The 26,067-nt window shown below is 45.2% G+C and overlaps 3 protein-coding genes across 9 annotated transcripts in view; 1 reads left to right on the top strand and 2 right to left on the bottom strand.

Moving 5' to 3' along the window:
• Positions 1–9,968: 9,968 nt before the first annotated feature.
• On the top strand, positions 9,969–17,256 carry LOC102716310 (tRNA-dihydrouridine(20/20a) synthase-like). The gene is made up of 13 exons (XM_040523039.1): positions 9,969–9,972; positions 10,434–10,728; positions 10,846–10,972; positions 11,672–11,799; positions 11,880–11,949; positions 12,043–12,145; positions 13,009–13,126; positions 13,831–13,912; positions 14,935–14,996; positions 15,143–15,215; positions 15,294–15,377; positions 15,860–15,940; positions 16,703–17,256. The coding sequence occupies exons 1-13, from the start codon at positions 9,969–9,971 to the stop codon at positions 16,889–16,891; spliced, it is 1,416 nt and encodes a 471-aa protein (XP_040378973.1). The 3' UTR covers positions 16,892–17,256.
• A 1,009-nt stretch (positions 17,257–18,265) lies between these two features.
• Positions 18,266–25,893, bottom strand: LOC121054132. Its single transcript, XM_040522950.1, has 4 exons — positions 25,837–25,893; positions 19,738–19,797; positions 19,047–19,106; positions 18,266–18,885 (listed from the first exon to the last, which is right to left on the bottom strand). Exons 1-4 carry the CDS (start codon positions 25,852–25,854, stop codon positions 18,712–18,714), a joined length of 312 nt encoding a protein of 103 aa, XP_040378884.1. The 5' UTR covers positions 25,855–25,893; the 3' UTR covers positions 18,266–18,711.
• Positions 25,855–26,067, bottom strand: part of LOC102716117 — a 31,120-nt gene continuing 30,907 nt past the window's right edge. For 5 of the 7 annotated variants that reach the window (XR_005811544.1, XR_005811545.1, XR_005811546.1 and 2 more), the window contains one exon: positions 25,855–26,023. The gene's annotated coding sequence lies outside the window, so the exon portion shown is untranslated. The remainder of the gene's footprint in view (positions 26,024–26,067) is intronic. The other 2 variants (XR_005811549.1, XR_005811550.1) reach the window with 2 other exon arrangements.

Raw genomic sequence — 26,067 nt, 5'->3', positions numbered from 1 at the left:
CACCTAAATAAAACATTAAATATACATGAACATTAAAACTAATTACACAGTTATACGGGAAATCGTGAGGCGAATCTTTTAAGCCTAACTAGGTTGTGATTAGCTATAAGTGCTATAGTAACCAACATGTACTAATGATGGATTAATTAGACTCAAAAGATTCGTCTCGCGGTTTTCAGGTGGAATCTGAAATTTGTGTTGTAATTAGAGTACGTTTAATACTTCAAATGGGTGTCAAAAACTTGATTTGATGTTTTTGCAAAAACTTTTTGCAAACTAAACGGGGCCTAAATAAAGAGGAAAAAAGGATAGATAGTAAAGTTTCGTAGGGACAAGAATCCCAACAAACATAAAAACCTTTCCTTTCCTTGTACCAATGGAAAGATACGGATAAAAGTAAAAAAGGATGGGATGAAACAGAGAAATAAGAAATTCTATGTCACGCACTGAGTTTTATCTAACCAAAAAATTAATTAAAGAAATTACCAAAAATAATTTGTTTAATTAAGTTTAGGAGAAAAACGGTGTGTAATTTAATTTAATTAATTGAAAGCTTTTTGGATATTTTAAAATGTTCCGAAGGCGCTAAAAATAATTAACATGATTTATATTTGAATTGACAAATACAAAATTTGCTTAAATAAATTTAATAAAAATTGGTAAAATTGGAGGTAAATTCCCTTTTTCCATTTTCTTCCCATTTTTCCATTTTTCCTCTCTTTTTCTCTTTTTTCCTTTTCTCTTTTTCCTCCTTCGTTCTCTTTTTTCCTCTCCCTTTCACTCTTTTCCTTCCCCTCTCTTCCAACCCAGGATGACCCACTCTCCTCTCTTCTCTCCCACCGGCCTGCCACTTCTCTCCCCGACCCACTCGCTCTCTCTTCTCCCTTCCCCTTTTTCTCTCCCCCCGCTGGGCCACCAAGGCCACAGCCTGCTCGCGCCCAAAGTCCATAATTCCTCCATCTCCCCCGCGAGCCTGACAGGTAGGGCCCACCTGTTAGCTCCATCCCCTTCCTTCACTCGTGCTAGCCGCGCGCCCCGGACGCCACCGTGCCACATGCGTCCATCCTCTGCGTGACCGCACCTCAGTCGTCGCCCGTGCCCTCGACGCTAGTCCCGCCGCGCCCGCTCGCTCGCCCGCCCACAATCTCCGCCGCCCGAGCCACACCGCGTTCGCACCGCAACCGCCAATCGCCTCGCGCTCGCGCCTCCCGACGTGTCCGCGCCGTGTCGCCCAACCCACGCCAACCATCACCGCTTTCCCCAGCCGCCGTCGAATTCACTTTCGGTCATCGCAACCACTGCCGTCGATCCTGTCACGCACCCCACCGTGATCACGCCAACCGCACTCACATTGCACTCCTATAAATCCCCTCCCTAGCCACATTCGCCTCTCTCGCACTCGCCTCCCTTCCGTTGCATCCTCACCGCCGTCGTCGCTACGTTGTCGTCATTGTCTCAGCCTCGCTGATGCTCGTCCCCCTCATCGTCCACCATCGGTGAGCCTGCGCTTCCCCTTCGTGCTAACCGTCCCGCCGCCCTTCGCTGTGAGTCTCCCCCTTGATCTCTTTGTATTTTCACCGTGCCGCTGCCGTGTGCACTCACCGCCACGTCGGGTCATCGCCGCCACTCTCGATCGTCGTTGTCGCCTCTGCGCCGCCGACGGGCCAAATAGAGGACGCCCCTCCTCTCCCAATCCTCTCCTCTCCCTGCGCCGCCCTCAGGCTGTCTCCGTCCTTGGGCCCTTGGGCCACCGCGGTAGATGGATTGCCGCTGCCGCTGCCATCGGTCATTGCCTAATGTTGTCGCCACCCTTGCGTTGTCGTCACAGCTAGAGCGTCGTCGCCACCGCCCCGCTCTTGGGCCGTCATCCCTCCCCGCGCCGCGCCGAGCTGCTGCTTGCCACGCATCTGCCGTGCCGCCGAGCTGCCTAGCGCTGCCACGGCCCTTGCGTCGCCACCGCTGCCGCGCTCTCAGGCCATCATCGCCTCGCCTCGCGCCGCCGGTTGCCACTTGCTGCTAGCCTAGCCACGCACTCTAGTACCACTGTGCCGCGCCTCCTCTCCTCACCGCGCCACTCCTCTCCCACCGTCGAATCTCCGCCGGTCGCCGCCGTCGCCGCCAGTCGTCGTCTTCGTCGTCGCCAGGCGTTTGCCGCCACTGCCCACCGTGCATGCCGCTCGGCCGGTGCCATACTCCTCTCCCCCTCTGTTTTCTCTCACTGCCACCCCGGCCCACCCATCGGCCCCTCTTAGGGATGGCAATTCGGGTACGTGTATCGGGTAACTGCCGGGTACCCGACCCGACGAGGACGGGTACAGGTATAATTTTTTACCCGCGGGTAGTACCTATACCTAACCCAAATCAACACGGGTACGGCCACATGTATTTTTTTTCCGCCCGCGGGTAACCCGTTTGGTACCCGAACATAGCCCACATATTGTATTTTGGCTAAAAACTTATTATGCTATTCATGTAATGAAATTTGTGATGTACTCCCTTTGAGCTAAAAACTTTAATGAGACCTATGTCTTGAACTTTTGATGTGTGATGCAGTATTGAATGGTTGAATCTGAACATCAGATAATGTGCTATGTGTTGTTATTATTGCTATGTTTAGTTTATTATATTTGCTACAATATTTTATTATGAGCAATATGTTGTATTTATTGAACTTTTCATGTGTGATGCAATATTGTTTTATGAGCGGTATGTTTAGTTTGTTGTATATGTTGGAATGGTTATTTTGATATGCTTTTGACATGTGAAATGATAGACCCGACGGGTACTCGATATCCGCCCGTACTCGACGGGTACGGGTACGGATATCATATGTTACCCACGGGCACGAGTACGGGTAAGAAATTCTACCCGCAACCTTTGAGATGGTGGGCGGTAATTGCTCTACCTGCATCAACACTAACCCGTTGCCATCCCTAGCCCCTCTTCTCCTCTGTGCCTCCTCTGGTCAGTGGGTGTCACGCCCAGAAATTCCTCACACGAATTTCTGAACTTAATTGTGTATTATATCCCTGTCCAGGACCAGCCAGGGTACACAAAAAGACAATGTTGATTATATAACCATCGTTCTTAGAAACAACTGAAAATTACACTTATTCTAGTGGAAATGCAGCGGAAAGAAAAAAGGTAGACTAGCTCCAGCGGGTACGGCTCCAGTCCACAGGCAACGCTTCGACGACGGAACAGCTCACTTCTGAGAGGCACCTCCATCGGACTCGACTTCTAGCTCTGGAGTGGGAAAGTTAAGGAAGGCTGAGTACAAACCACCTTACTCAACAAGTAACACGGACAAGGAGGAAATAAATGATGCATAGGGATTAACAAGGACAGACTAGGGTTAGTTGCAATAAAGCAACAGTTCAACAAATAACAGAGATTATAAGAATGAAGATAATTAAATACAGTAAAGCATAAGTAAATAACAGTTGTAAAATACCACAACACTGTCCAACGTTACACCACGTTGCAACAGGCCCAACCACTACTCAACGTTACACCACGTTGCAGTAGTCCCGAGTGATAACCAATTTACTCAAGTTATTAGGGGTTCACTAATCACAGTGAAGCTGGGAGCTCGCCCGTAACCGTGGGCACGACTATTCGAATAGTTTATACTCTGATCAGAGGTGTACTACTGTACCCACAAGACACGACTCCACTACACTTGAACGTGCGCCGACATACCACCATGGTATACCGGAAAGGAGACCGTGATAGGACCCATTACACAACCCTCCCTATTTAATCGTACCACACTTCAGGTTTCACCCCCTCCTTTACACCAAGTCGGGCAGTCCCCTCTTGTGCCTTGGTAGATCCGGAAGCAGCAGAGGCTTTCGTTACACCACGATTGCCCGTCCATACTCCATCACGCCTACCCTTGCCTGGGTACGTCAAATAGTTCGAAGTCATGCTTTAAATCCCACCTTATCCATTTCGGCATGTGGTTAGCACTTAATTACTTGCAGGGTTTCCCGTGAACCGGTCCTTAATCGCCATGAGTGCGACTCTCAAAACCATGCACCCACAGCCCACCTTTATCAATATTTTAGTTGACATTAGCCCTAACCGGGTAATGAATCAGTATCTCAGCTATTCAGAACTAAGCATGATTAAATGTGATCCCATGAGCTATTTGTTCTAAGCACGGCTAAGCATTAACCTAAGCCTAACTCTAATCAAGTTACCCCTGGTCCAGCAATGAATAAAGTTGGATAAACAACGGCATAATAATAAGGTTTACCCGAAAATAACATAAAGTAAATACTTTAATTAAAACAATGCATATTTGAAATAATAAAGCGGGGAATTTGCAATAATGGGTTCAATATGTTCAAGGATGAGTGTCACTTGCCTTGCTTTGGCCTCTGGGGAACTTCGGCAACGATCTCGAAGTAAACCGGCTCTTCGGCGGGGTCCAAATCTAAGCGACAAAGCACAAAAATAAATAGAACAGGCACAAACTCTACTGAAACAGCAAAAGAAACTATTTTTAATGGATTCTTGACAATTTTATGAATTTAATGAAATTTGAGTGGACCTAAACGGAGACTAGATGAATTACTTATGAATTTTAGAAGTTTTCTGGGTTTTTTAGCTAAACAGAAAAGTCCTAAATCAATTATTGCGCAATTAATGGGGCTGCTGACGTCAGCGAGGAGAGAGGAGGCTGACGGCTGATAGGTGGGGACCACCTGTCGGTGAGAGAGAGGGGGAGGGAGAGACTGACAGCTGGGTCCCACGGGAGGAGAGACAGGAGAGAGGCGCGGGCGACTGACGGGTGGGTACCGATCGTCAGCGAGAGGGGAACAGAGAGGAAGCAGCGAGCGCGGCCGGCGACGGGAGCGGCGGGCGGCGCGGCGGCGGCGGCGCACGGCGACGGCGACGACGGCGTGACGGCGACGGCGCGACGACAACGACCGGCGTTCGGCGACGGCGCGACGGCGACGACGGCCGAGGCGGCGACGCACGCGGCACTACCCGGCGAAGCAGCGGCGACGGCTGGCGCGGCGACGACTGGCGAGCGGCGAGCGCGGGCACGCGCAAGCGCAGGTGACGGCGGCTAGACGACGGCGTCGCGAAGGCGACGACGACCGCAGCGGCCGGCGACGAGGACGAGCTTCGCACCCGTCCGGCGACGGCGTGCGGCTCGGCGGCGGTCGGCCGGGAAGGGGGAGAAAGAGGGGTGGAGGATGGGGACGCTCACCGGCGGCGGCGAGAGCGCGGACGGGTCGGCGAGATCGAGGCGAAGGTGGCGATGCAGGTAGGGGCGGGAGATCGGCCGTGGCGACGGAGATCGAGTGGCGACGGCGAGGGGGCCGGGCGCGGCGGCGACCGGACGGCGAAAGAATGCGCGGCACTGGGGAGGTTCCCTGGCGACGACGAGGGCGGCAGCAAGTCGGCGACAGCGAGGCGGGGGTGGTGACGCAACTGGACGACGCTGACCGGCGGCTGGCGGCGAGATCTACCGACGGCGGCGAACGACGACAGCGCGGCGGCGGCTCGGGCGGAGGCGGAAAGTGGGCGGCGGCGCGTGGCGGCTCGGGATTTATAGGGTGGCGACGCCGGCTAGGGCAGGCGGAGGTTGGAGACCGAGTCGGGCACGACGCGGTCTCAGCGGCGGCCGTTGCGGCGGCGGCGCGGAGTCGGACTCGGCCGGCGCGGCGCGGGCGCGGGCGCGGGCCCGGGGAAACGGTCACTGACAGGTGGGCCCCACCTGTCATTGGCAAGAGAGAGGAGGGAGGCGGCGCGGACTCGCGGGTGCGGGCGACGTGGCGAGCTGGGCCGAGCGGCGGCCCAGGCGAAGGAGGCTGGCTCGGCTGGGCCGGCCTGGAGGGAGGAACGGTGGGCCGATCGGCTGGGCCGGCCCGGGAAGGAAGAAAAAGAAAAAGAAAAAAGAAAAAGGAGGGAGGAAAATTGGACTTCGGCCTAATTTGAGAAGGAAGGGAAAAAGAAAGGAAAAAGGAGGGAAAAAGGAAACCCCACTTTTGCCGAGTTTTAAGTTAGTTTGTTTGGCCAAATTTTATACTTCTGCAATTTAAAATTTACATCCAGTTAGTCGATTTGCGAGCCTCGATTTAATTGAATTAATTCCTTTTAGAGGGATTTTTCCTGAGTTAATTAAGCTAATTGTTGTTTACGGATTTCTTTTTACGATTTAAGGCTTAGGACGAAACTCCGGGTGTGACAGTGGGGCCCACGGGTAAGCCACCGACCCTCTCTGACCCCTGGGCCCTAGTCGTCAGCCTCCTTTCCTCCCTCTCTCGGCCGCTTCTCACTGCTCGTGGCCCGCTTCATCAGTCTCTTGCCCTCAATGACTAGTGGGTCTCACAAGTCAGCACCTCCTCTCTCCTGTGCTGATATCATCAACTCCAATAATTACGCAATAAATACATTTAGGCTTTTTTGTTAGCTTAAAATCACAGAAAACTTCTAAAATTTATAACTAATTCATACGGTCTCCGTTTTAGTCCATTCAAATTTCATCAAATCTAGAAAATTGCTAAGAATTCATTAAAAATAGTTTCTTTCTCTATTTCAGTAGTTTTATAGCTTGTTTTCGCTTGTTTGCTTTGTTTGTGGTATGTTCGAACCCCGTCGAAGCGTCGGTTTTGTTCGAGATCATCGCCGAAGTTCCTCGTGGGTCAGAGCAAGGCAAGTGGCACCCCGTCCTTGAACATATTGATCCGATTTTTGTAAAATTCCCCGCTTTACATTCATATATGCATTGTTTTAATTATATTATATTATTTATTTGTTAGACAATTACCATTATATATCCGTTGTTACTATACTTCATTCTTGACATCCCAGGGTTAATTTCACTAGAATTAGGGTTAGGGAATGTTTAGCCATGCTTAGTTCAATTAGCTCACGGGTTATTATTTAATTAATGCTAGACTTTAATAGTAGTTGTTTATGATGAATTACCAATGAAGGTTAATGGTAACTAAAATATTGCTTATGGTGGGCCGTGAGTGCATGGTTTTGAGAGTCGTGCCTATGGCAATTAAAGATCGGTTCTCGGGAAACCCTAGAAGTCTTACACGTACTAACCACAAGCCAGAGTGGGCAACAGTGGGATTTGAAGTGTACCTTTGAACTATTCGATGTACCCAGACAAAGGTCGGCGTGATGGAGTATGGACGGACCCCGCAATGGTCTGTGCTGCTTCCGTATTCACCTAGGCACAAGAGGGGTTGTCCGACTTGGTGTAAAGAAGGGGCAAAACCTGAAGTGTGGTGCAATTGAGTAGGGAGCGTTATGCGATAGGTGCTATCACAGTTTTCTTTGTGTGGTATCGTGGTGATACATCGGCGTACGTTGATGTGTAGTGAAACTGTGTCTTGTGAGTAAAGTTGTACACCTCTGATCAGAGTAAAACTATTTGAATAGCCGTACTCGTAGTCATGGGGCGAACTTACAGATTTACTGGGATTAGTCGAGCCTTTAATAAATTAATTAATTTTGAAACTTGTTTGACCTTGTCGCAACCAGGGTTTACGTTACCACGGTTACCGCCGCGGTAACCACGGTAATGCACCCTCCGCGGAGGAATGGCTTCGGTAAGCCGCGATAACTGAGTTTAAACTTGAGGAGAATTTAAAAAATTTGAGGAAATTTAATGAAAAAAATATATGTTGTATATGTTGATATATAATGTAGTTTTGTCAAAGAAATTAATGAAAAAATGTATTCCCGACGTAATTAAAAATCATAAACGAGTATTTCGGGAAACAAAATTAAAAAATAGCCTATTGCAAGTAATATTTAATAGGAAGATGATCAAGAATATTTTGTATTGAGTCATTATTATTTACACTAGACACTAGGGTACATAATGTTGAAATACAAATATACAACGATGGATATATGGAAAATATGTATTGAGAAAAATTATACGTGCATCTTAGTACATACATAATAGTTTTATTCGTAATAATGGGTAGTAGGTATAGTTGTGACGCAGCAATCAAAATGAAGTTGTTGTTACTTGTTATTGGTGAAGGGTGATATGACGGTGCATGTTTGTATGTTGCAATATCAAGAATATAAAAAATGTCACGTGAAACTTTTCTTGTTTTCCCTATAACATGTCCTATTTTTCCTATGTCATAAATATAGTCACAAAATATTTTCCTATTTTTCATGTATTTTTTTAGATTTTTTAATTTTTTTTGCATTTGACATCACACACGCGGTCTCCTCGCGGTAACCGCGATTTTCTTGCGGTAACCGCGGTTTCGGCTACAAAAACCACGCGGGAAGCCGCGGTAACCGCCGTTCTCATGTGCTGTTCCAGCAAGTAGTCCGCGGTTACCGCGACAAACCGCGTGGTAAGCCACGAAAACCGCGCGAGTTTAAATTCAATTTTTTTGGATTTAAATTCATCACGGTTTTTGCGGTTACCGTGTGGGATCCACGGGAGCGCGGTGCCGCGGTTTTGGCGGCTTGACGTTGGACAGAGGGTTGATCCTGTCGCTACGTGGTGTAACCTTGGACAACGAGTTGGGCCTGTTGCAACGTGATATAACGTTGGATACTGGATGATTATTTTAAGTATTTAATTTACGTTTTTATTCATTCTATTTAATTGTTTTGCTAAATATTGCCGTTTTATGCAAACTAAGCATAATCTCTCCTTGATATCCAATTGCATGTATTTATTCTCCTCTGTTGGGTGTTACATGTTAAGCAGCGTGATTTGTATTCAACCCTACTTAATTTTTCCCCGTACCAGAGCAAGTGTCAGTGCCTGAGTCAGAAGGAGCTAGTTCGCAAGGGTGAAGTTCGTCCTATCATCGAAAATGCCTGTGGTGTGGAGCCATTTTCGTCAGCTAAAGATTAGATGGTTTTATCTTTATATCTTTTTTCGCTGCATTTTGATAGACTTTTAAGTCGTGGAACTGTGAATTTGATTTGTCATAGTGGGTACTCGGGCCAGGGATGGCAGTTGTGCCCAGGGTTCCTCTTACCGTTCTTCTCGCGAAAACCGCGGTATCGCGCTCCCGCGAATCCCGCAAGGTAACCGCGAAAACCGCAAAAACCGCAACGAATTTGAAAAAAAAAAGCTGAATTCAAAACCGCGCGGTAAACGCGGTTACCACACGGTTTTGCACGGTTTCGCGCTGTAACCGCGGTAAGTTCTTGCTGAAACAACGCATGAGAACCGAGGAAACCGTGGTTTCCCATGCGGATTTTTTGCAGTCGAAACCGCGGTTACCGTGAGGACACCACGTGTGTGATGTCAAATGCAAAAAAACATTAAAAAATCTTAAAAAATACATGAAAAGTAGAAAAATATTTTGTTACTATATCTGTGAGTTGTGACATAGGAAAAATAGGAAAATAGAACATGTTTTAGGGAAAACAAGAAAATTTTCACGTGATCTTTCTAAATTCTTGATATTGTAATATACAAACATACACCGTCATATCACCCTTCATCAAATAATTCACACCAATAACAAGTAACAACAACTTCATTTTGATTGTTGCGTCACAACCGTACCTACTACCAATTATTACTAACGTGCACATATAATTTTTCTCCATACATATTTTTCATACATCTATCGTTGTATATTTGTATTTCAACATTATGTACCCTAGTATCTAGTGTAAATTAATAATGACTTAACAACAAAATATTCTTAACCATCTTCCTATGAAATATTATTTGCAATAAACTATTTTTTAATTTTGTTTCCCCAAATTCTTGTTTATGATTTTTAATTACACCGGAAATACATTTTTTCATGAATTTCTTTGACAAAACTACGCTATATATCAACATATACAACATATATTTTTTTTTATTAAATTTCCTTAAATTTTTTAAATTCTCCTCAAATTTAAACTCGATTATCGTGGCTTACCGAAACCGTGCCTCTGCGGAGGGCGCGGTTACCGCTACGGTAACCGCGGTAACACAAACCCTGATTGTGCCCATGGGTATGGTACCCGTCGGTACATGACACGATGGGCTTGCAATCCAATTATGGGCTTGCAATCCAATTATCTTGTGGGTACGTATCCGACAAAAATTATATAGAGGATGCTTCTTCTGGCCCAACTAGCCTATATAAAAAATCATATATATACCCTACCCTAGACTTAGCCTCCTACCCTCTAAGCCAGCATCGGACGGCCTTGCCATCCAAATCCAGCATTCCAGGCTTCATTCCAGGCTTCCGGCGGTCTCTGTCATAACTAAAATATTTACCTCTTCATATTATTTAAATATGCTTATAATTAATACTTTTTATTATTATATAACAAAACATGAATATGACTTTATGTATGATTAATTTTTTTTTAAATAAGATGGATGGAACGGATAAATGTTTTTTTTTTTGGACGGAGCAGTATTACATAACGCAATCTCGACCGGTCGCCTCGGATCGGGCGGCCAGGACGACGCTCACCACCCGTTCTCACCAGGAGCGGCTGTAGTATCCTCTTCCTCCCAGGGAGCGACGGCGGCGGCGGCGGCGGCGGCGGCGGGAGAGGGAGCTCAGCTCGTATTGCCACGGCGATGAGGTCGTCGGCGGCCAGGCGCGCCACCCTGCTCCCTCCTCCGCTGGCGCCCGGAAGCAGCCCCGGCCGCCGGCTCCTGCCGCTGCAGCGCGCTCCGGGCGGCGTGGGGCCGCGTCGCGCGCTCGCCCGCGCGGCGACCCGAGAGGGACGGTATCTTCCTCCGCTGTTCAGGTGAGCGGCGGTGGTGGTGGTGGAGCGGAGTAACCTCCTATAGGTTTGGGCGAATGCGGACGGTGGCGAGTGCGCTCATCGGGTTTCGTGTTTCCTTCCCCCCTCTCCCCGTCGCAGCGTGGCGCCGATGATGGACTGGACGGACAACCACTACCGGACGCTCGCGCGGCTCATCTCCAAGCACGCGTGGCTCTACACGGAGATGGTGGTCGCGGAGACCATTGTGCATCAAAAAGATAATTTGGTGAGCACGCCCTTCTTCCCTTCGCCTCTTGATTTTTTTTTAAAAAATAAACACATAATAAAACAGATGCAGTTCTTGCTAAGAAGGAGAAACGCACCCTGACCCTGCAACTGATCAGCAGTGAACCAATCTGTGGTTTGGCCACTTCCATTCATGTCACTACCAAGTACCATGCCACAACTGCTGAAACGTTAAAAATGCTATTTCAGCTTCATTTTGGATTTTATGATTCCACATGGAAGTAATTCAACTTGTCCCTGCACTTTGCCATGCACATTGCATAAGTTTTCCATTCCCTTCAAGCTCCTTCTGGTAAATCTTTAAGTCAGTCACCGGAAACTCAGTGCAATATTCAATTGAATAGTTACCTCATCTTTAGGCTGTAATCGAAGTATCCTGATAACCAGAAATATGTTGTTCACATGGTCCTTTTTTTTTTGGTTTGTATTCAAGTTGTAATGAACTTTCTAGGTGGCAGTTGACATGGGGATCCACCTGTGATTCAATGTGCCACCATCGGTGCTGCCTTTTTATTTCGTATATTTGTCACTATGCCTTTAATCATTACTATTTTCCAATTATTCTTTTGGTGCAATGGTGGCAACTGTGAAATGTATCTACGGCATATGGTTTAAATTATATGCACATGATACTGCTATATAGAATTGGTTAATCTGATTTCTATCTTACAATATGCAGGATAAATTTTTAGCATTTCCTGCTGAACAGCATCCTATTGTGCTACAAATTGGTGGAAGTAATCTGGATAACTTGGCGAAAGCAACTGAACTGGCAAATGCTTATTCATATGATGAAATCAACCTAAAGTAAACAAGATGTCACTCACATTTCATTTAATCATGTATGACATTATTTTATTTTTAATTTACTCCAAATGTTTTGTCAGCTGTGGTTGCCCCAGTGGCAAAGTTGCTGGTCATGGTTGCTTCGGTGCTCGCTTAATGTTTGACCCAGAGGTTTGCTTCTGGAATTCATTGTAATAAAACCATAAGGTAGCATCAATTTGCTCTTTCTCCATCCTTAATAAATCCTGTTTCAATTATCTGAAGTTTGTAGGAGATGCTATGTCAGCTATTGCTGCCAATTGTAATGTCCCTGTCAGCGTTAAGTGCAGAATTGGTGTTGATGATCGTGATTCCTACGAAGAACTCTGTGAGCTTTCTTCAGAAACCTCTCATGTTCCTATAAAACTCCTTGGGTAGGCTTCCTGGATATGAGGAATGGAAATCATGTGCAGAGAAGTACACTCTATTGGGCACTGCATATGTTTATGTTCAAAACGATCAAGCAACAGCTGCATACTGCAATGTATCCATACAGGCAAAATATCAACCTATACCATAAGTTAAATGTCAGTAATCACTTCTTGATGTTTTCTGGCTGTTCTTTCAAGCAATGCATTTGTACTCTTCTGCCTGTGGCTGAGCCTTTAAGGTTAAATTGAAGAAAGATGAAACCAATAGTATCACTGATACAAATTGACCCCTAAAATGTACCACTAGTGCAGTTGCTTCTCAAATCTCAACACCATCAAATCATCTAATATTCTGATATCCTGATATCAAAAGAATAGTTAGCTAACATCAGTGGAGAATCTCTGCATATATTTTATCATGGCCTATTCCAAATTAATATACTGCATGTAATCTATTTGTAGATGACATTGTGGCTTGATGGCATTTACTGCAGTTCACCATTTTATAGATTCAAAAGTGGTCACAGTGTCTAGAAAATAAGCTGCTCAATTTGATGGTTTTCTTCTTGTTATGATATATGGATATTGCTCATTCTTTGTCATGTTGTGGGTGCATACTTTCAATGGTTCTCATTCTTGCTATGCTCGATAAGTTTTCCATATGATGTCTGATTAGTTGTTGTACCCTGATCTATTATTGCTTGGCACTCACATGGTATTTGATTATCAATTTATCATAGGGATATTGTTCTGAGGGTCAATATTCCCCGTCATGTGCTGATGCAATGCCATGTTGCAATAATACTTTTTCTTCCACCAGGTGAATTTGTAGATAAGGTTGTTTCCAAGTCACCAACTAGGCATTTCATTATTCATGCTCGGAAGGCATTGCTAAATGGTCTCAGCCCTGCAGAAAATCGGAAGGTTCCTCCTTTAAAGTATGGTTGTCCATGCTTTTCTTTGTATAAAGTTATGCAGTGGCGCCAGTGAAATCTCTAAAGGGGAAATCTCATCAGTATACTATTAGAATATGCAAGCAGTAGAGTTCTGATTGTTAAATTTGGGTAAGATCCCAACACATGTACACAGCACATACTATGTGTAACTGTAGAGTATAAGGGACACAAGCACTGTCCTGTAGTACTTTACAAAAAATTTTAGATTCACAAAAAAATAATTGACCAAATAGACTAATGGTGGTAACTATTTATCACTAGTTACTCTTGGGAACCAGTTATCACCAGAAGGAAAAAAGAATCTGACCATTTTCCAGCTGGAACTGCTGTACATTCATTCGGATTTGTTTATTAAATTTAAAGGCTTGCAGAACGGATTTTATTTTCTTGTTCCTGCCAATAACCACTAGTTCTTGCCTGGATTTTCTTCCTGGTATCAAGTGCCATAGCTGTTGTGTGGCCTGTCCCTACTTACCAAAGTAAATGGATTATTAAGTTGGTGTAGCACAATTTTTTTAAGTTCAGTCTTATATATCTAGGTATGATTAAGTAAACAGATTTTCTACGTTTTGGATTCTTATATAAATGCTAGTCCTAGCTCCTAAAGTTGGGTTTAGACTTTGCTTGTGTTAGATGTTTATTTTGTATGCCTGGAAATTTTTAAGCCTTCTTCAACACTTTTGCAGATATGAATACTACTTTGCTTTATTGAGGGACTTCCCAGATGTGCAGTTTACTTTAAATGGAGGTATAACTACTATTGATCAAGTGAGTATATTAATATTGAACTAGTTTGTTTTAGAATGCATTCAAAGTGGTCACTGTCAGGAACAGTTGAGTGTTTTGCACTCTAGTTCTATAATTTTGTTTCTGTAATTCCTGGAAGTTGCTATTTCATCGACCAAATTGAATAGTGAACGGTGTTCACCTAGATACTAGACGGATGACAACCCACAGTCTAGAGTCTAGCTGGTTAGATGTAAGCCTAGACGGTCTAGACAATGTACCATACCATATAATATACTATCAACATATTTTTCTGCATATATGTAAATAAACTCAACATTTTCTGTAGAATATTTGACATCAAAATAGGTGGGATTTAAGGATTACCTTCTTTGTATGGAGGAACCTTCCATCAGCTTTAAGTGAACCTCTGATTTGCCTCAAGCTCAATATACCATTTTGAAAAAAAATACCAGTACTTCCTCCAAATATTATTAAGCCATATGGGCCTTAATGGGCCAAAATATTTGAGCTCCTGCCCATCAAATTTTTTGCAGTCTATTTCCTAGACAACAGTCCAGACATTACTTTTACGGTCTAGACTCGGTTTGCCATAGTCTAATTGCATGGTATAGACGGTCTAGGACCATTTTTGACCGACTAGACGGGGAAATGGTCTAGGACACGGTTTAGGGCCTAACCAGATGATCAGCCTCCCTCTCGCGTCTAGACGTGGTCTAGACTATCTAGCGAACACAATTAGTGAATCAATCAGTTCAGATTAGGTCAAAGTAATGCTAATGGCTTTACATTGTTGACTACTTCTAGGGTGAGTGTGAGAGTTCTCTTGGCCATAACGCACATTTTTTATCATGAATGGAAATGGAATATATTTGGTTTTTCTCTGTATTTGTTTATATTTAAACTATTATATGCTTAGTATTATACATTCATGCAGAGAACTAGCTCCTGTTGCAAGATCAGCTCTAACATGACTGAGTCAAGCCATTTTTATCGATTTATTCCTGCATCAGTTTTATAGAAGTTATTTCATTTCATTGCAGGTTAATGCATCCATAAGACAAGGCGCACATCGAGTTATGGTTGGCCGGGCTGCATATAATAAGTATGGCCAACTAAGAAGCCGTTTGTCTCTTTAAATTCTTTGATGCTTTCAGACTTGCATATTAAGTAACTAGAATTTGTTTCCTTTTTCTAGCTTAAAACCTGAAACAGTATTTAGTTTAATTTTGGTATGGATAAAATTTTCAGTCCATGGAACATGCTGGGGCATGTGGACAGTGAAGTCTATGGTATGCCAACAAGAAATTCTTCTCGTCGTCAGGTTTAGCATCAAAGATGGTATTGTTTTCAGCTATCAACTGTTTCTCGTATTAAGTAATAACTGAACTCTCTGTTTTAGATCCTTGAGAGCTACCAGGTTTATGGTGATTCTATAATGGGGCAGTATGGCCCTAGTAGACCAAACGTGAGACAACTTGTCAAGGTGCGGGTTAATTTAATGATGGAAATAATCTAATTTCTGCTTTATGATGTTATGTAACACTGCACTTAAGTACTTGTTTCTCCTTGTAATGTAATTATCTATAACGTGAGTATGCACCATAGTATAGATAATAGCTTCTGAATTACTCGAGAATGTTACTCTTGGTTGCTTATGGATCGTGATTCTGCTTTATGACTAAGATATGATTAACAAAGATAGTTATAACACACTAAGTAAACTTCACTGAAAGAATGGAGTGATCACGCAGTTTCATCTGTTTCTCCTGGTATTGTCAGCTGCTTAATTGTGGTGTAAGTTCTGCATTGACTTTAAGGAGTAAATAGTAGGTAGATGGTTGTAAGGACCGCAGAATTAAACTTAATGCAATTGCTAGCTGTATTGTCTTCCAATCCTTTTATAAAACATTTGAGCTTATGCAAAATGTACTTTTGCTTGCTGAGAGAATCACTTGATTTTGACAGCCATTGTTAAATTTATTCCACTCGGAACCTGGCAATGGCCTTTGGAAACGCAAGGCCGACTCTACACTACGTCATTGCAAGGTATGATTAAAATATTCTAGTTTATTACGCTTTGTCCTGCCATATTACTTCTTCCATTGAATACAATAGAAACACAATGCTTATACTATACCGAAATGAATTATTATGAAACTTGGTTTTATAACTACTTGTAAGGCTAATTTGCATCTAGTAAATGATAAAATGAAAATGAGGAAAATTTTTAATCTCCAACCAGTCGAATAATAGTCTCAACACTTATCTAGGTCTTTTTGCAACTTAATTATCTAAATGCTGTTGGTCATCATTTTATATGTTGGCCTTTCAGTTGACTGAAATTCAGTGTAGGGTGTGCAACCATGGAGCTGGATTTCTACACATAATGCATGTTCATCGTACTGTCCTAACTCTCTGAAATATCAATTGAATAATTATGAAAAAGATCTGATTTTTTTAATACAGTAGGCATCTATCATATCACAACATTTCAATTCTAAACTCAAATCTATGTATGAAGAAACAAAAGAATGACTCCAACCCTACATCACTCTTCATAGCCAGATTTTTTTTCACTTTTGTAGATTCAAACGTAAACTTGCATTTTTTTTGTGTGTGGTGATGTATGAATCAATAATTATTGTTTTTTTTTTCTTCAAAACTTGTATGCTATTTGGATGAAATGCAAGGCACGAGAGAAATGTATATAGCAATTCTTCCACATGAATTCCACACTTGCATTCTTTTCTCTTCCCTTGTCAAACATTTCCCAAACGATAACCAAATTCATGAACTTCATTTGTGCAGACACTCCAATCCTTCTTAGAGGAGACTCTCGAGGCAATTCCAGACTCTGTCCTTGACGCACCAATAGGAAAGGATCCATGCAGTGAGGAGGCGCATTTTGCTGATATGGATTCTTTGTTGCCGCCCAGATATACATCCCTGACCAACAGTAGCCATGAAAGTTCAGTACTTGTGACTGCATCCACTTGATCCACCGTAGTTTCCGTGGAAATGCTAAAATTTCAGGGGAGAAAAGGTCGAGCCTGCAAAGACTACTGTTAAATACAGATCCTTTATGGGTTAAGATGTGATCAACAAAGATGATTATAGCACACTAAGTTGAAATACACAAAATGAAATACGTAAACATTCTCTGGGAGGAGGAATTGTAACCAGTTATTGTTCCACTGTAGTTTTAGCGAGGACCAAATTATGTTTTTAACGAAAACCGCAGAAAATATATTTATTTGAATGTAAACCGTTGAAATTCTCCTCGGTACAGGCCATTAACTCTACCTATATTATAAATTTCTACTTATATTATAATTTCCCCTTTATCCGGGAGGAAAATGTTAGACGCACTTGTGTTTATCTTTATCTTTAGTACTTAAAAAATACAAAGTTACTCTATCTCTATGTCGCTAACGTCATGTTCGCATCATTGTTGTCACTGTTCTGTCACTTGGCGCTGGAGTGAGTCTGAGTTTGCGTTAGGCTGCGTTTGTTCATTGGTTAAGTAACCCATGTGAAAACTTTCATATAGCAGCGGACTATAATATGATTATTTTTAGTTTAAAATAAAAAATAGATTGATATAATTTTTTAAAATAACTAGAAAAGTTTGCAAAACAATGTAATGTCTAGGGGTTTTGAAAATGTACACTAAAAGCCTACTTCCTCTCACCTCTTCTCGCTAATGGCCTGCCTACCTTTTTCACTGGCCCATGAGGTTGCTAGGCCGTCCTTCCCTTTTTTGGCCTGAGTGCTGCACGTGCACGTGGTCATCTTCCACCTCCATCCGCCTGTTTCCTCTCACTGCACCGTAAAACCCTAGCCACCGTTGTTCTTCAATTCACCTCCCTCCGACCATTTTCCCTCAAATTGATTAAGGGAACAAAACCACCAACTCTTCCTCTACCATTCCTCCATAAATCCCCCTTTTGAATCCAACATTTATTCACATAAAATGGTCGGCTCTTCTACTCCGGCAAACTGCCATCATTGATGTCGTCGTCGACGTCCTTCCACCTCCTGAGACCCTATAAAATGCAACCACTCCATCCTCCTCCGAAACCAGTTGTAGTACTACAAACATCCACAATCTCCAAGGCCAAAAGCGATGAGAACCTCCTACCTGTTCTCTGGTTAGTCTTAGAAATGGTTTCAAACTTATCAAATGATATGCCACATAGGCAAAAAAGTAATATGACGTAGAATTGATGATAAGAGATGATGAGTTTCATGGATATAAAACTTAGTATAGATAGTTACCTAGATCATAAAACTAGATTAAAACCTCCACGGTTTTATCACCACACATTTAATCAACTAAGTCACTTGGATGTAAAATACAAGTGATATATTAGTCTAGAACTGTGAAGTTAAATTTTACATTGAGAGCACTGATTTCATTTATCCACTCAAACATGTTTTGATGAGATGACACGGTTAAAACTGCACAATAAAATAAAACCTGGCTCGGAGAATAGTCTACATGTTCTATGTTTTGATGATATGGCAAAACCACACAATAAAATAAAATCTTGCACGGAGAACAGTCTAAATGTTCCGAGCAGTAAACAAAAAATGCTTCTGAAGTATGTTACACCGTGAGTGTAAATTCTAAAAAGTGGCTTACATACACATGGTTGGTGCATTGGGGGCCTACTTGTCGGTGTTCCATGATCGAGCAGCCATACTATCGAGCAGCCTACAAATATGACAGCAGAGAAGAGAACAAAAAGGGAAAAAAAAAGCAGCCATCAAAATTTGTTGGTGTGTTCCAATGAACAATTACCTCTTCCATATTCTTAGTTGCTCTCTTCCACAAGTTCTTCGATTATTTGCTGCACTTCAGCTAGCAACCCCTGCAAACTCAACGCTTCCGACGCAGCGAAATCGCTCTGAACAATACCAGCGAGCCGCCTCAAGCATCTCATGTACTCATTCTTGAGAGCCTTCGATGTGAATTTCCGTGTACAAGGCTGCATGAGTAGATTTGGTCCAAAAGGGCAATTTGATTGTGTAATTTGTGCTTTCAAACGACATATTCATCGAACATGTAGCATGATGCTGCCTACCAACGTTAGCCCTTGGTTTACATTTATACTGATAACAGGAAGTTGAAAATGGATTTAACACACACCTCTTTGTAAAGTGATATACACTTGCTAAGAGCCAGTTCAACAGGATATAAATCTTTTTCCTGAAATTAAAGAGTTGGACAAGTTAGAAATACTGAAGGTAAGCTTAAATCATTCTCAGGATATAAATCTTGGTCCTGCAATTAAAATGGAACTGAGATCAAAGTTTCCATTTCACACAGAAAAAAGTCTTGCAGTTCATGAAGGCCATCACAACTAATGTATCATTTGTAATAGGAAAATGATCAACTTATAATTGTCAGCACTAAATCCCTGCTTCTCTTTTTTTTTTCTCTTTCAAATACGCAACAGAATTGCCTATCATTTCATTAAAGAGAATTTTCTGTTGTAAAAGCCATGCATTTCATTCTGAGCTAAAAAATTGTGAATCAATGATCAATGATGTCCCATTCCATAGAGCACTACAGTAAACTTAAAGACACTCATAAGATTGTCATACGTTCCCAAAGTTCATTTCAAAGTTGATGCACATTTCCATATATAGAACCTAGGTAATATGCATACAAAATTGATTTCGAATACCAGAAGCATATAAATGAAGAATCTAAACACAAGTAACAACTATCAATAGAAGAGAAATATAATTAAATACTTCCATGATCTTAAAAGAATGAGGGATTATTTTTTTTAAAAAAATCAATTTTCGCTGCATAAATAAAGTTAACAAAGTACCCCTGGAGGTAGCATACTCATTCCACTTTCAAGAAGTCCCGCAACTTCAAGTGCTTGCAACTACATGCATAAAATGTAAAAACATGTTATTCACAAAGTTTAATAAATCTGCCTGGTTAAATATCATATCCACACAGGTAAAAATCTAATTCCAAACTTCCAATGTCTCAATGCGACTTTAGGATCTGGCTAGATTCAGGACATGCTCAAATATCATTTTACTGTAAACAATTTTGGTTACAGTCATTAGGCTCATAAATGTATTCTGATGATCTTTAGACTAGTCTAAATCTCCATTTGGAGATGCAATCAAAGCTAATGATCTTCCATTATCACCAAGAAACTCACTTGCTAGGTGATGCAATTCCCATGCAAGTTTTTAGGACTGCCTTTCGGTATCAGACAACAAAAGAAACAAGAAATTCAGCCAGTAATTAATAAGGTAGTGAGGCGGCTGTTCTATTAGATTAATAACATATACATGTTAAGACAAGCTATAAGGCTGAGGTGGCTTTGGCAACAGTGCAGCCTTGACAGACCTTTGGTTTTGGCCGCAGTTAATAGTGAGGCAAGCACTATAAGCTGGCATGCATTGGGGGAATATCTGCAGCTTTAGGGTTGTCTCAGCATCAGAGATCACTACCTCAGAGCAGGATGTCATGTGTTGGAGATTAGAGCACTGAGCCACTTCAGGGCCTTGAAGTGAAGATGCCTGAAGCGCTCGTGCCGCCACCACGCCTCGTCTCGACGGGCAACGAGGCAAATGGGTTGTGACACCTGCACTTTAAGGACGTAGAGTCGATTGGTGCCTCTCGTTACCTTGGCAAGGTGACCATGGCGATCCCCAATCTTTCGCCGATCCCAAATCCTAATAACTTCTTTCTTGATCTTCACGCTCAAACCGTCCTCTTCCTCTAGCTGTCCAATGCTGATGATAGAGTTCCTCAATGTGGGGATGTAGTAGACTCCGATGAGCAGCCTGTGCTCACTGGACTCGGGGTGAAGATAATGGAGCCGGTGCCCTTGATCTCTACACCGGAGGCGTTCCCAAACTTGACGAAGCCTCAGACGCTGGAATCAAGCTCGGTGAAGAACTCCCGTCGACTGGTCATGTGATTGGTGGCGCCGGTGTCGAGGACCCACCTGTCAGTCTTGTCATTGTTAGAGCCATCGCCAAGGAGGGCGCGTGCCTTCGTCTCATCAAGGTGGAGAAGAGCCGTTGCTGTCGATGTCACTAGAGGTAGCTCGATGCTTGCCTGTGCCAGGAGCAGAGCCGGCACTTCTTCCTCTACCTGTGTGACGTGGGCCTGGTCGCGTCGTGGCAGTTGACAGTCTTTGGTCAAATGGCCAAGCTTGCCACAGTTGCAGCAAGCGTCGTCTCGTGTCGACTTGTGGTTGCCGGCTATGCCGTTCTGGGCACCTCCACGGGCACCACCCTCAGTGCGTCCTCGCAGCTCGGCCTAGGCACCTCCACGTGCCTTGCGCGGCTTGTCCTGCCTGCGGCCACCTATCGAGGAAGAGGACTCCCCTTTCCTCTTGTCACCCTGACGGGCCTCCCACTGCTTCCAAGTGAGATGGAGCTTTCCGCCAATGCTTATAGGCCCCGAGAGGAGCTGTGGCTCATCGCTGTCAACGACCTTGAGATGACCTATCGCCTCGATCGACATCGTGGAGAGGTCCAACAAAGACTCGATCGAGCGAGCGATCTGCTTGTATTTCTCTGGGATGCAACGGAAGACCTCGATGGCTCTCTCCTCAACGTTGTTGTCGTCGCTGTACTGCACCATCTTCTGCAATAGTGTTGAGACGGAGGGCAAAGTCATCAACGTCCTCACCTGGCTTGAAGGCCTGGTTCTCCCACTCCATGCGAAGTGCCTACAGTGTGGACTTGCGGGCACGGTCGCTGCCAATGCGTGCTGCAGTGATGGTGTTCTAGGCCTCCTTGGCAGTCCGCTTCATGGAAAGCGTGAACTGAATCTCTGGCGGGACTACAACGATGAGGGCATCCAGTGCCCTTCAATCCTCGTCGTAGTCAACGTCGCCGTACTGAACTGCCTCCCACATGTGCCACACCTGGAGCCTTATCCTCATCACCGCGACCCACTTGACGTAGTTGGTCATGGTAAAGGTTGGCCACCCACCGTCCGGACCGATTTCACTGATGACAACCTGAATTTCACGGTGACCACGGTACCGGTCTAGGGAGGGAGAGTTGGGCCGCCTGCAAAGTGATCTCCGTCGACCCAGCCATTGCCGCGTGTCCGTCTTCTTCCCGCTCAACCACGAGGACCGTGCTGATGACTTGTTCTGTGGCCGAGACGTAGAGTAGGAGCGGCTTGCTTGGGCTGGGCGAAGCCAGCACAGGGGGAGAGGCCATGTATTTCTTGAAGTCCTCGAAGGCTTCTTGCGCTTCCGAGGTCCATGCAAAGTGGTCGGTCTTCTTCAATAGCTTGAAGAAGGGCATCCCTCATAGGCTGAGTCGTGAGACGAATCGGCTAAGGGCCGCCATACATCCGGCCAGCTTCTGGACGTGTCGGAGTTCGCTAGGAGGGGGCTTCATGTTGAGTATGGCCTAGACTTTCTCTGGGTTAGGCTCAATGCCTCGTCGGGACACGACGAAACCGAGGAGCATGCCGGAGGAGACGCCAAACACACTTCTCAGGATTGAGTTTCATTCTGTATCGTCGGAGGTTATTGAAGGTTTCCTCTAGATCGTCTAGTAGGTCATCCTTCTTCCTCGACTTGACAACCACGTCGTCGACGTATGCTTCTACGTTTCGCCCGATCTGGTCGTGGAGGCAAACTTGGATCTTTCGCTGATAAGTTGCTCCTGCGTTTTTCAGACCAAACAACATCGTGATGTAGCAGTATGCCCCGAATGGCGTGATGAAGGTAGGTGTAGTGCGGGACCGCCATGAACATTGCCAGTGCTGGCCTGCCGACGATGGTGTGGTACGCTGTTTCGAAGTCTAGGACTTCAAAGCAGATATTCTCCGTCCGGTAGTTATCCTTTGCTCCGAAGGTTACCGGAAGAGTGATTTGCCCGAGTGGTGTTGCTGACAGCCCGGGAATGACCCCTTGAAAGGGCGCATTACTCGGGCGTAGCTCTGACCTCGGGATCTTCATGTCATCGAGCGTCTTGGCGAAGAGGATGTTGAGGGCGCTTCCTCCGTCGATGAGCACGCGCTTCAACTTGAAGTTCTTGATGACTTGGGCTAGCACCATTGGGTACCGCCCCGGGTGAGCCACTCGGTCAGGGTGATCCGAGCGGTCGAACGTGATCGAAACTTCCGACCATCGTAGGTACTGGTGGACGCCCACTGTTGTGGTGTTTATCTCCCTTGATGCGAGCTTTTGCTTCTGCTTGGACTCGTATGCGAGTGGGCCACCAAAGATGTGGTTTAGCTCGGCTTGCGGATCCTGGAAGTCGTCGTCTTTCTTGTCGGCGGGCTTCGTCTTGCTTGGCCCGACGGCCCCCGACTGGTCTTTGGCTAATTGCTCTGCGTAGTGACGCATGACAAAGCAATCTTTGGCCAGGTGGGAGGACTTCAGGTGGTAGGGGCACTTGCTGTTCATAACTTTGTCATAATCAGACATCTTGGGGCGCTAGATCGGCTGTCGGTCTGCGACAGCGACCAGCTCCTCGGGCTTGCGTTTCCGTGAGTCCGAGTCCTTCTTGTGCTCCTTCTCCTTTCCTTTGCCGGACGGCTGTCCATTCTCATCGTGCTTCTCCCCGTGAGGCGGACACCGCGCCGGTGACCGTTGCATAGTCGGTTCTTTCCTGGTAAATTTCGCGATGAATGGCTCATCGCGTACTCCTTTTCAGAATGCAGCGATGACCATGTCATCTTTTATGTCTGGGATGGAATTGCGGACCTCTAAGAACCGTTTGATATAGGCCCACAGAGATTCGCCCTTCCTTTGCTGGACTTGGTACAAATCGTGCTTCGTCCTTGGCCTTTCGTATGTGCCCTGGAAATTGGCAATGAATCATTCGCAGAGCTCTGCCCATAAGTCAATGGACCGTTTGGGGAGCCTCGACAGCCAATGTCCGGCCGAATCGTCCAGGGCAACTGGCAGATAGTTGGCTATGGCTTTGGTGTCACCTCCTGCGGTGGCCATGGAGTATACCGTGAGCCATGCCTTTGGGTCAGCGGAGCCGTCGTACTTCTTAATGCCAGTGGGATGGAAACCAGCCGGCCAAGTCAACTGACTTAAGTTCTTGCTGAAGGTCGGGACGCCATCTGTCATGTCAGTGTCAGAGCTCTCGGGCAACCGATGCCTAGACGTCTGGCTATGACTTCGGTGGTCCCGGTCACGGCGGCGGTCCTCCCGATGGGTGTGGCATTGGTGTTCGAGCTTGTGACCGAGGTCAGCGGAGTCCTCTTGATTGAGGCGTCGTTTCTCAGCCCTGAGCTCTTAGCGTTGCCGGTCCAGTCGGAATCTCGTCGTCGATGCGGTGTTGTCTTTCGACGGAGTCTCTCTTCCTTGCCGAGTCAGGAGAGTGCCGACGCGCTCTGCTTTCGCTATGCGGCCGGGACCCAGTCGGTTGCCGGGAGATGTTCGCCCGAGACCTAGGAGATCTGGACGACTGGGCCTCCGAACGAGCAGCTGGGGCACCTGCCGTGCGCTGGAGGGAGTCTTGGATCGCAATAGTAGTCACCATGGCCTTGACCTTGTTTATGGTTTCTATCACCGGTAGATCTAGCTGCGGGAGCTACTGGATTATGTAACCGAGTAGATCAGCGGCTGCACGTACGTTCTGCTGGGGCGTCTTGAAGACGTCATGTCCGTCGACTTGGGTTTGGAGCAGATCCCGCTGCATTTTCCGAGATTGGAGTCGTAGGTCGACGTGAGATCGTGCTGCGCGTCGCTCCCTTTCCTCCCGCTCCTGGCGCTCTTTTTCCTCCTCTTGCCGACTGGCTGCGAAAGAAGGTGACACCGGCTTGCCGGTGGCGAAGACCTCACGAGGTGGCACGAAACTTCCGGTGCTGCTATGAGTCTCGAAAGCGTCAGCCAAAGGAGCCGGCGCCGCCTCGAGATTGGTTTCTACCTCCGTCGGAGTCGCACCTTGGCTTGCCTGCTGGTCCGACCCGAGATAAAGCATCTCGGTGTCGTGTGACCCAGATTGGATCTGGGTCTGACCCGATGCTTTCTTGTCGGGCTCAAACCGACAAACCTCTTCGTCGGAGTCGGAGGAGCTCGAGTCGGTATACGACAGCACGCCGAACTGGTCGGTCTGAAGCCTGATGCTGCCGAACTTGAAGGTCGTGCCCGACGGGAACTTCCCCTTCATGATGTCCGAGTTGAAGTCCATCGAACTTCGCTAAAAAGAACTTTAGATCGAAAAAGAAAAGATAGCGCACCCCCTACCTGGCGCGCCAACTGTCGACGATTGGTGTCGGCAATAAACTTACAGGGTGCCTATCGGGCTTGGAATTCGATGGTTAATGATAAAGAGGGAGACGATTTACCCAGGTTTAGGCTCTCGACGTGGCGAGATAATACCTTAATCCTGCTTGGCGATCGTATTGCGTAGATAAATCACTGTTGCCCTCAAGGGGGCGCCCCGTACCCCTTATATAGTGGGGGAGGGGTTACGGATAAGTCCTAATCTAATAAGACTAACATCTATCCTAATTCAGTTACGGCTCGGGTCCGAAATACACGGCATGCAATCCGGTACGTACCAGACTCCTAGCTGACACCATACAGATATATTTTCCTTCCTATTCGGTACCCCATTGATCGTACGTACTTGTATAGTCTCCGGATACCCCCGGTATAGGTATTCCACACCTCTAATTTACCTAAAATGAAGCTCTAAAATTCAAAATAGATCTGTTTGCAATGGGACGATGTGATACTTCTAAATTCTGTAACAACGTTTCAGGTTGTTTATGTTGGTGCACTATTACCATTTACTAGTGTATTTAACACATGTCATGTGCTTAAGAAACATGCCATGCATAACAATAAATAGTACAACTATTACCACGGTTCGTTAGGACCACTAATACACAGGAACATATGCATAGGGATTTAAGTGCCCTAACACTAACTATTGCATGCAATTGAAATGTTGAGATAGACACTTACCGTGGAGAGATACCTCATTCTTTATATGCACGTTGGTGATTCACCGAGCCCAGATTCCTAAGAGCATGGTAAAATCTTCAACAAACATTACATGCACATACAGCGAACTAATATGGTAATCATATCTCCAATATACTAATAGACTTTCAATAAGGGCTTCTGCATCTTTTCCTTGTTGACTTAGCACCTAATAACATCAAAGAAATTTAGCCTTATGTGACAATAGTTACT

This window comes from Oryza brachyantha, chromosome 4 (genome assembly GCF_000231095.2).
Source record: "Oryza brachyantha chromosome 4, ObraRS2, whole genome shotgun sequence".
Taxonomy (NCBI): domain Eukaryota; kingdom Viridiplantae; phylum Streptophyta; class Magnoliopsida; order Poales; family Poaceae; genus Oryza; species Oryza brachyantha.
This window is presented reverse-complemented; position numbering and strand designations above follow the sequence as displayed.